General features: G+C 37.7%; 1 protein-coding gene across 1 annotated transcript; it reads right to left on the bottom strand.

Moving 5' to 3' along the window:
• Positions 1-878: 878 nt before the first annotated feature.
• On the bottom strand, positions 879-1,995 carry LOC115664339 (RING-H2 finger protein ATL78-like). The gene has a single exon (XM_030586281.2). The coding sequence runs from the start codon at positions 1,822-1,824 to the stop codon at positions 1,129-1,131; it is 696 nt and encodes a 231-aa protein (XP_030442141.1). The 5' UTR covers positions 1,825-1,995; the 3' UTR covers positions 879-1,128.
• Between the last annotated feature and the right edge of the window lie 9,394 nt (positions 1,996-11,389).

Raw genomic sequence — 11,389 nt, 5'->3', positions numbered from 1 at the left:
TCTTTTAATGCGTCCGTTTTGTAGCAACTTTCATTTTTTTTTTCTATCTATTTTTGAATGTTTATAAATTTTACGGTACTCGCACATTGACTTTTACGCAAAATAATTTTTTTTTGAATCATTTCAAGGTTAACAATAGACATGTAGTCCCCCCCCTCGAGGACTAGTCGGGCATCACCGCTGGTTTGAACCCTAGCTCGCCGGCCGCGCGAACACCTCGATTATCAAAAAAAAAAAAACAATAGACATGTAGGATAGTATACCATTTTTCTATATTTTAAAAACTTAAAAGCAGCTTATGTTTTTCCCATCTCTGGTAGCTGAGTGAGGTTTTCTTTCGAAAATACAAGACCATTAGGGTTTCTCATATGAGTCACTCTTTTCCTGGTCTTATTCAAGTACTATGGAAAGAAAATAATAGAAAGATTACCATAACCATGGTTGCCCAACATTTGAAATTGATATGCGGATAAATTATATTTTCTATTATAAACTCCTGATTTTATAATTGTGGAATTATTATTATGGCTTGCTATGTCGACATTGAACTTTCGGGAAAAGTGGCATGGGGCCTTCAACTTTGGAAGTGGGAATGCAGCCCTTCACATCTATACTTAAGCATACCCCTCTTAATTATAATAACTGAATAATTATTTTTGCTTTCACCTTTATTATAGGTCGGAGTTCAAAAGCACCAGTGGTTGCCTAGTTCAATTGGCCTGGCAAGTCTTCAAGTGACTTTCCTTCTCAGAGTCCTTTAGTTGCCACTTTGACTTGCTTTTTCCATGCCTCGTCTCCCTCAGATAATTATAGTCTCAGAACGAGAAAATGTAACTTGAATAAAAGCAAGATAGCGGAGAGAAAAAAATGGAGCTCGGTTGATTCAAGCAGAATCTCTTATATGCTCTTAAACATCAAGAACAACAAACAAAAGAAGCCATCACCTCAAACTCCTGTACATGGGAATCTAAAAGTAGCACTTTGATGAACACGCACTTATCTTGTCTGCTATTTTCCTTGTTGGGTTTTGTGACCCACCATTTTTGGCTAACATTCTCTACACCACAATGTCCAACTCCAACTACCATTTTCCTAACAGATACTATCAACTACTATGAGCTTACCTAGCTAGCTAACCCCGCGATAATTGCGCACTGGCCCTTCCGGCTCTAGTGGCGCGAGGGTAATCTGGATAGCCGGAGCGGGCGGCGACGGCAACGGCGACAGTCCTGAAGTGCTCACTTGGGCGCTGCTGCAACCCACGATCTTCTGGCATGTCTCGATTAGGCAGTGCCTGCAGGTCGGGCATGAGGAGTGAGAGTTGAGCCACTTGTCGATGCACCGGACGTGGAACCCATGGTGGCACTTGGGCAGGATCCGGACCCGGTCGTTGGTGGCGAATTCAGAGAGGCAAATTATGCACTCGGTGTCCAGCCCGGGCAGCTTCAAATCCGACGAGTAGTTCACGACTGGGAAGGTCTTCAAGGCCTTCCTCTTCACCCCGGTGTTGGCTAGCCTAGCCGACGCATTATGGCCATTGGTCTCCGAGGACACCAAACTGGAGCACCTTAATGCACACCTAATGATGGAATTCAACCCTAGAGAGCAAATTAGGGCACACAATAGGACCGAGAGGACCATCACAACATTGGAGTCAAAGCTGTTGTCATTAGGAGAGTGAGGTTCTTCATGGGTGCTCCTGACATATGATGGTGGAGTTGCCATGTTTGGTGTTTGGTGAAGAGGGCCATGCAGGAGCAGTCTTCTTGAGAAGTACAAGTCTTGAAAGAGAGATTCATGGGAAGAGGAAGTAGAAGGGGTCATCTCTTGTTTTGAAAGATATAGAAAAAAAGGAAGAAGAGAGAGTGGATTGATTTGAGCTTTGGGTTGAGAAGGAGATTGGAATTGATTCCTTGGTATTGGGTACAAGAATGGAGTATATATAGTGGAAAGTGTGAATAGGGGTTTGAGATTTGCTATTTGGGAGTCATAATCTATTTAATTTTTGACGAAGATATATAATTTGAGAATATTCCGAGGGTTTAGCCCGCACTAGGTTTCTCCTTTTTAATCTTTTTGATCTCGTATCAATCTTCATCCATTTAGATCCTCCACTTTGCCTCTTTTGAGGCTTGTAATGGGGCTTTCAAATCAAACCGGGTTCAAGTGCCAACAGGGACCCACTGCCTGAGGAAGGGGGAAGGAACCTTCTCCCTCTAGCTTAAAAGGCGCCGGTTTTTCATTTGTTTATTTATTATTATTTTTTATTTTGGTGGCTAAGAGAAATAATAATAATAAAAAAAGCAAGAGTATGCTCATGCCAATTCTCCCATTGTTGTTTGGCCAAGAATTGCTTCCTTCATGTACACTAATTCCTAAAGATGCATCTCTTTGCTCAACTTACAATTGTCCATTTTCAATTGCTAGGAATATGAAGAATGGTTTATAAAACTTATTTATGAAATAACGTGACTTATTCCAGTGAGATATTTGAATATCGAACTATTTTTCAAAAAAATAGTTATAATGATTTGTCACATCACTTTGTAAATAGATTTTGTAAATCGATTTTTGTGCTTCGTGGATATTGACTTAACGATATGCTTGAGGATTGATTGTAACGTGGAAATGTCCTTATGTTTCCTTCCGCTTCATATTAAGATTTTCCCATCCTATTGATTCGATACTTAAATATCCTAATAAATAGTTTTGGAATTGACGGCAAATTGGATAGACCAAAGATATTTTTCGATGTTTGATGAAAATCTCTCCACGAGGAAATCTCATAGGTCGTCATAGTTATCGAGTTGAGGATTACCATCGTAGTACGGCGTGGCTGTGAAGACAACATACTTAGGATGACATCACGGAGTAATCGATAACAAATCCCTATTAGAGTGATTCAAGTACCTTGGGGGACGAAATTTTCCTTTGTCATGTGAATTAGGTTCGTTAATAGATCATGTTTTTGGGTTTGCTGGTGCACAACTATATCGATAGAGGAGAAGTTGACCTAGTCTCACATGGTTGGGAAAAATTGTCCAAAAAATCTTAAACCTATTATACGACGACCAATTCAGTTTTAAATATTCTAATTGTGTCAATTTAATCATAAACCTCATCCTTCCGGTCAATTTTTGCCGGAATCGATGGCGTAGACGCCATCCGTCTTATGTGGCATGACCGGTGTTGACGTGGACAATTTTTTCTATTTTTAATTTTTTTTTGTTTTTGCTTTTGTTTCCTTTTTTTTCTTTTTTCCTATTTCCTTTCGTTGGTCGCTGGGCCATGGTGATGGCCGACAGAGGTCACAGGCCATGAGTGAGGGCCGATGAGTGCTGTGAGGGCCGGGATGCCCTCGTAGCCTCTGGCGAGGCTTGACCCTTGTGGCCTGGCAAGAACCACTCTCGCCAGATCTGGTGAGGGCATCGTAGCCCTCGTCGACCACAATGAAAAAAAATCAATTTTTTTTTATAATTGTAAAAGTTGTCCACGTCACCACCGACCATGTCACAAAAGACGATTGATATTTACGTCAGCGATTTCCGGACGAAATTGGCTGGAAGGATTACACTGGCAAATTATTAAAACGTTTATGACTAAATTGGTCAAATTAAAAGGTTTAAAACTAAATTGGTATCAGTACAATAGGTTTAACACTTTTTAGGTAATTTTCCTCGCACGCTCAAACATGAGATGAAGATTTGTTAGGTATACACGCGAGTGAGAACAGAATCCTATATATTGTAATTGACAAAAGCTTGAGAAACTTTTATCTAATAATTTTTCTTGTAAAAGTATTGAGTATCTTGGAATTGACGAGTTTCAAGTTGATTCTAATAACCTACAAAATAGATTACAATTTCTAAAGATTATGCTGGAACGCGAGATGAAGATCTGTAAATACACAGGTAAGAACCTATTTGAGAAAGATTACAAGCTCTCACAATTTAGATATATAGTATCCACAAGGTAGGGCAAATATCTTGCCCCATTTAGAACTGCACTGAAAACCTTCACACCCTTCGATATTAGTAACTAGTGATTTCTCTAGTCATCGAGCTAGTAATCTAGTGATAAAGGAGTCATATTATCTTACACTAGGTCATAAGTTCGGGCTATGTTGTTAGTGAGCTTTTGGCCAGATTATGCTTCGGTTATCTGCTACATTAAGTGGAGAGTGTTTTTTTGGCATATGGCATGCTGGTGGAGCTACGGTGGCAAACTCGTCAACCATGGATCTGTAGGTTTCGGGTGGATTATATATATCCAAGACTCGTATCGAACATTCTGTAGTGGGTAGAAACTCTAAGGTTGCGTTTGGTTGTCCGGATTTCTAAACAGGATATGACTTGATAGGATAGGATAAGAAATCCTGGGATTTTTTCATATCCTATCCACTGTTTGGTGGACTACGGATTTAAAGTCAGATAGGATAATCTTTTTTTTTTTGCTATTCACGGGTCCGGAGGAGTCGGTGAAGGAAAAAAAGTCGAGAAATTTTTTTGGTGAAAGCGCACAAGGTGTGGGGATGAAGATGACGGCGAGTGGAGCGTAGGGTTTCTGGAAAAATAGGCATTAGAAATCCTATCCAGGTCTATCCCACCCCCCCTCGGATTTTTTTATCCGGGCTATATCCGGTCTATATCCGACCTTATCCTATCCTGGACCACCACCAAACACAGGATAGGATAAAACATATCCTATCCTGGCTTTTATCCGGTCGACCAAACGCAACATAAGGGTAACGTCCAAAGAGGATAATTGTGTTGGTCACCCTTCCTTTCCCTTTTTTACCAAGTAAAAGAATAAAAACTAGAACTCCTACGTTGAAAAAGTTAAGTATTAATATATAAATAATTAGCAATATATTCATACACGTCTATGAAATTTCCTTCAGAAGAAAATAACTTTTAACCTATCTATAATTAGTATTTACACTATTTTCGATATATACTATGATGAATTGCAAATCCTATATTAAGTCGGTAATTTTTTTTGGGTATAAATATGTTAATGTCATTAATCATATCAAGCATAGAAATTTAGGAGCATCCCCCAACATTACAAACACAACTAATTATGCGAGAATATGGAGGTAGGAAGCCTCTACATAGTTGCAGACAAAATATTTGCCTGGGAGGGTCTACAATTCTAGAAAAGTGAAGCCCTACCTCTTACAATTTTATGTATCCTAGCGAAAGAAAAGATGCATCTCAATTGCCTTATTTTGGATACGTCTACGATTGCACTCTATCCAAATACAGTACATGGTCACTAAGAAGGTTACGTTGAGGAGCCAGGCTTCCAAATTCTTGCCCTTTTGGCATTTATCAATCAATGAAGTTCAAAATCCCATCCTCTTGAAGAACGCCGGATTCCATTTTGTGTGAGGATACCTCGCCATAAACTCCCAGTCCAGTTACATATAATTGGAATAGCTTGACTTACGGTTGCATAGCAATGTCCTTTAAAAAATGATGTGACCTATTTTAAATATGGTATTCGAATAAACTGGACATATTTTGAACATCCGATAAGAGTTTACCACATCATCTGCTTTTGTACTCCTAATATTATGATAACAAGTTAATATATGCACGACATACTAGTATCGACGACCAAGTTTTTACCCTGTGATGACCATCTTAGCATATTAAAATGACTTCATTATCATATACTTAGGCTTCAATAAGTTAACCCTTTATAAGCTAATACACAAAACTAACATGATATCATAGATGTAAATTTCATCACTCCTAGATTATAATTGTACATTGGGAATCACATTATAAATTAGGTGAATTGATTACATACGATAATCAAGGTTCCGTTCATTTCTCAGAAAATGTGACATTTTTTGAAAATGTTTTCCAAGAAACCATTTTTCAGGAAAATGACACAATTTTCCGTCGTTCGGCTTACATCTAAAAAAGACCCAGAAAACATTTTCCGCCATTTGATATGGAAAATTTGATTTGATTTTCCTCCATGGAATACTTTCAATATTTTTTTTTATATTTTAAATTTGATTGTTTAGTTATTTTTTAATTTGATTTTTTCTTTTTTCTTTTCTTTCTTTTTTTTCCCTTCTTCTCCAGTCGGTCGCCGATCATGACGATGGCTGGTGACAGGCCGGCGAGGCTCGAGCTCGCTTGCCGTTGGCTCGTGAGCTCGAGGCCTTGTGAGTCGCAGCGAGCTCGCAAGATCTGGCGAGGCTCAGGGCCTCGCGAGTGGTGAGCTCGCTCTCGCCGTGACTCACAAGACTTTGAGCTCACGAGTAGACTGCGTCAAGCTCGCCAGACTACGACTAGCGAGGTGGTGGCGAGGCCCAAGCCTTGCTGTGGCCGATAGATAGCTGAAGAAGATGAAAAAAGAAAAAGGATAAAAAGAAAAGAAAATTATAAAAATAAAAAAAATAATTAAAAATAAAATTTAAAAAAAGAAAATAATAATAAAAATAATTAAATGAATGGTGAAAGAAAGAGGAAGGAAAATGATTTCCTCTTTTTGAAAAGAGGAAATCATTTTCTCCACTTTTGAAGGTGTCTTCTCCATTGACAAAAAATGTTTTATTTGACTTGTTTATTTTTCGTGAACCGAACGCCAGAAAATCCGGAAAATATTTCCTGAAAGTTATTTTCTGCGAAACAAATGGAGTCTAAGACTTTTAAGAGAGAGTGAAATCTCTCTTAAAATATTTAAATAATTAACCATAATAGTAATTAACAAGACCATATTTGTCTTGCACTCAGGGTGAGGGTACCCATATGCTGATGCAAAGAGATCACGTTTTTTTTCCCTATAAAAGAAATTCACAAAAAATTCACTAGTTGATGGGAAGTAGTGGATTCAGACACATCCGAGGTCACTGTTCAGTTGGATGAAGATGCATATTGCCTTGGAAATCAACATAGGACTAGCAAGTTGATTAGTTTTTCCTATCCCAACTAGGACACTCCTTTCTACATCAAGCAGAGTCGGAGATTCATAATGAAAAGTGCAAAGCTCGTATCCCTATCTACTCTCGAACAAGAGAGATCCTCATGTCATTGACCCAATTTTAGATCTAATTTGATCGATATTGTACCATTTATCGCTAGCGCTTGTTCCGAAGCTTTAGCAAATGCTAGCTAATACTAAATGTATAGGTCGATTGTACCAGATGCAGCTAGATACTATAGACGTTGCATAGAATTTTTCTCCTAGTTTGCATTAGTTTTCTTGATACTTTTGGGGTCTTTATTCTGATTAATTAAGGAAATGACCATCCCCAAATATTTGGAAACCCAACTCGAAATCGTCTTCTATTACCAATTGCATGTGATGATTGTCCATTTACGTAATTAACTAAAATATCCACATCGCTTGACAATGGAGTTTATATGTTTTTAATATACATGTGATCTCCCTTCACCTATTAGTTTAAGCTTTTGGGTCGGATTCTTTAATATGATATCAGAGGCAGGTTCCGCCCTTTTCGCTTGTGCGATAGTCAAATTCCATGTACTACGTACTTCTCATCCAGTTTGCAGATGAGAGTGAGCGTTGAAATATCCCACGTCGCTTAACAATTGGATTTATATGCTTTTTATATACATGTTTCCACCTAAGCTCCATGTTCAGCTTGGATTTTAAACTGAATTACCAAAGTGCCTATAGATGAAATGATTTAAGCGAACTCCGACGGTAACTCGATTCACCAATCCCACTACTCAGGCTAGACTTGAGCAAAAAAAATACAAACAATCAAGCTGCGGTCAGGTGATCCGCAAGTGTAGTTTACTTGTAACGTAGACTCCTTCTCGCATCTCTACATAAGTTCTCTTACTTTGATTATTAACATTTGAACCCAAAATTCGAGCAACCTTCGGTGGTAAAACGTTGTAGATCGATCTTTTGTTTTTTCTGTTTTCTTTTTATCAAGATTTCTTTTTCTGAACCACGATGAATCAGAAACTCACGAAAGCAAATGGCTCTAAAAAGTGATTTGAGGATAACTAATTCTAATTAAGAAAGTGAATCCATTCAATGTCCTCATCAGGCGCTCAACTGTAAGCCATGAGGTTGCAAGTCTCTAGCTGTAGCTGCCTGCCTCTCTTCTTCCATCATGCTTGAAGTTGTCCCATTAATTTACATCTTATCTTTATTCAAACTCCAATTGATTCGATTTTTTCGTACGATGTAGAATCCGGCACTTGAACCAAATGAATAGATCACGAGTAGATCCGATTATTAAAAGGTCCCAAATCCAACTCATGCACAACTTGCTTGATTTGCAACGTGCGATTATAACGATAGAACCTGCAGTATCTTTGTGCGGCTCCCAATCACAGACACAGAATCTCTTAGGATTATTTTGAGAGAAAAGAGAAATCTTGGCTAGCAATTATTAAAGTCAAATTGTAGTTATTAAAGGGTTGATTTGAGTTGATTTGTTCTTTCTTGCTGCTAATTCATGCATTTAGAGTCCTCCATGCAAACAGAAGATAGTTAATTAACACAAAAAATTAAAGTGGCGGAAATGGATATGATTGATTATGAAAAAAAGTTGCTGAGTACAGTCAGTACATCATGTGGGGGATACCTGTTTAATAAATATAATGAATTTTTTTTATTTCAGGAAATCAAAGATAGGCTAAGCTTAGAGGCATGCTCTATTTATCAATTAAAAATGAAGAAATGGTTAATTTGTTAACTACTACAGAAGTAGCACTACTTGGATGCATATCTACTTTTGGGCTGGAATTCGCTAGGAACCGTCCATCTTGTTGCTAACAAGGGGACCACAAAAGGGAGAGAGATTGATCCATTTGTTTGGAGATTTTGTTAAATCTAATGTGAAGCACACGTGTTATTGCTTAACTGGGTTAGCTTTTTGTGCACTTATCAATTAGTCACAACTACTAGGAAGATTTGTGATCCTGATTCGATGGCATTTTCATCTGTGAAAGTGACCCCAGCCAATAAGGAGAAATTTAGCCAAGGAAAGGGAACGAAAGTTGAGAGCCATGGGAAGTTTTTGGTGAAACTCTTGAGCTAGGGTTTCTCTCTTAAGCCTATACATTCTGCTTCAAAAGACTTGCAGAAATAGAAGACGACTGATTTGGCTCAAAACACATTTTTCTTGTTGGGTGTTAAAATGGGAAAATTACATCCCCATCTTGGTATTTCAATCCTCTATAAAACGCTTAGAAAAAGTTAGCATATTTCAATTAAAGATTTGTTGACACCAAAAATGACCAACTTTTAATTATTATTGACAAGTGATAGATTTAATCGATCAAAGGAGAGTTTAGTGAAAACAAAACGTCATCAATGAATAAATACTCGACAATACACAAAGTGAAAGTTATCGATAAGAGCATTTATCAAGATTTAAGAAATTGATTGACAGCCAAATCGATACAAAAACATAACTACTGGGTGGTTATGTTTATTGCCGCCATTTTAAGATTTTTATAACTGATTATAGATAAGTGTTGCTAGATAATATGAGATTGTGTAACTTCTTGTAATTAACAGTAGGCTTAAGAAGTTATTTATTTATTTATTCAAATTTAATAACCGTCATATGTAACTGTCTATAGAAGGTTGTATATACCCCAAGTGTATTCATCGTAATGGATCCCTCAATCAATCAAAGAACTCAACCTTTTTTTTTACAAATTTATCTTTCATCTTTATTTTCCTGCATTTTACATTACTGGCAACGATTGTTCTTATTGTCGTACTTTAAAATCCCTTATCATTTACCTTCTCGTCCAAAATCAACAAAGGACTCTTTGAAAGTTTTGTATATTCATATCGATCCATCCATATTCTTAAAGGATATTTCATCAATTTTGGTGAAATATCTTTTTTGCACGCCTGGTGGTACGCATTTTATTGATTTGAGGAAGCTACGATGACAAGAACCAGAAATTAACAAGAGTTTGACAATGTTGTTGACAACAACAATCCAAATCCACAAACTAGTAACGAAGATGCTCCACATTTCGAATATTTAGCTGCGTGAGAGCGGTAGAAGGAAATCGATGCAAATAACTTGATCTTTCGAGGTATTTTATTGAACAACGGTTAAGGGATGTTTCTCCAAGTTTGAATATGGTGTCAACCGTGAGAAGATTGCTTGAAGAATAGAAGAATGACGTCACCCGCTCCATTGTAAGTCACATCTTAGATATGATCAAACCAATGATCATCAATGCTATGAATATTGCCCTATTTAGGCCAGGATCATCCAATGAACCACTACCACTCGAAGCAAACCAATGGTTGCAGGATATGTTCCTAGTCTCTTTCCATTTATTGATATTAATAATTTTGGTTAGAGTAAACCCCCTAAAAGAAAATGCAAAGGACTGAGTCTTCTGATAAAGGCCAGGATAATAGAAATAATCAAATTAATGTTGGTCAAGATAATCGAAATGGAATTAACAATTTGGTAAATCATAAGGGTTGACAAAAGGGATAAATGCCAAATGTTAAAAATATAAGGCCAACTATTGTATCTGTGCTGATTAAAGCTAACATAGATAATCCAGCAATACCAACATTACCGCATAGGGGCCAAGATGGCAAACTAAATCCACAATTGAACCCATCACAGTTTGCCGAAGAAGTTCAACAACAATTAGGGCCAAACAGGGGTGATATCATATCTGTTTATAGGAAACCACATTCTGAATGAGTTTATAATCATCTTTTTTCAAGAGTCTTTTATTGCCATTTTTACAGGTGAAGATGAACAATCAACCAATGAACGCATTAGTCGATTTATAGCCCAATGTGGGGATGCATAGACAAAAGAGTTTTTAAACTTAGGTTATTTCCTTTGTTTATGTCGAAAACCGCTTTCACTTGATACACTAACTGTGACATTCCGAATTTCGGCCCATTTTTGGGATTTATAAAACGGGTATTTCGTCAGTGCGCTTATAATAAAATCTCGCTCGGAACTGATCACTCTTGGGTTATTTTTTTTAAATTAGAGATTTCGCTAGAATCGCACTCGATCGAATTTGGCCGTTATTTAGAGCCCAAACTTTGGTGTCGAATTTCTCGGAGTTCCGGGATGAATTTAATTGGACGGTGTCGATATTATTGTGGCCGGTGTCGATATTGCCAGGAATAGTGGAAAAGTGAATTTTTGATCGGGTGCGGATTTGGACTAGTAGACCTTCCTCGTGGTGTGTTTTGGGTTATTTTCTTTTGGCCATTTTTCCTAAATTATAATTAGGATTATCGTGGACCGTTAGATCAATTTCGGATTTGAATGAGAGCCGTTGGATCGCGATTATTACTTAGGATATTCTCTCTCTCTCTCTCTCTCTCTCTCTCTCTCTCTCTCTCTCTCTCTCTCTCTCTCTCTCTCCCCTTTGCGCCC

Source organism: Syzygium oleosum, unplaced genomic scaffold (assembly GCF_021117445.2).
Source record: "Syzygium oleosum isolate NSW1041296 unplaced genomic scaffold, Sole_v2.1 Sole_v2.26, whole genome shotgun sequence".
In the NCBI taxonomy this organism is placed as follows: Eukaryota; Viridiplantae; Streptophyta; class Magnoliopsida; order Myrtales; family Myrtaceae; genus Syzygium; species Syzygium oleosum.
Note: the sequence above shows the minus strand (reverse complement) of the source record. Positions and strands in the feature narration are given on the sequence as shown.

Bases quoted from the DNA above. Each gene is read 5' to 3' on its own strand.
- LOC115664339 (XM_030586281.2), bottom strand. From the start codon at position 1,824: ATGACCCCTTCTACTTCCTCTTCCCATGAATCTCTCTTTCAAGACTTG.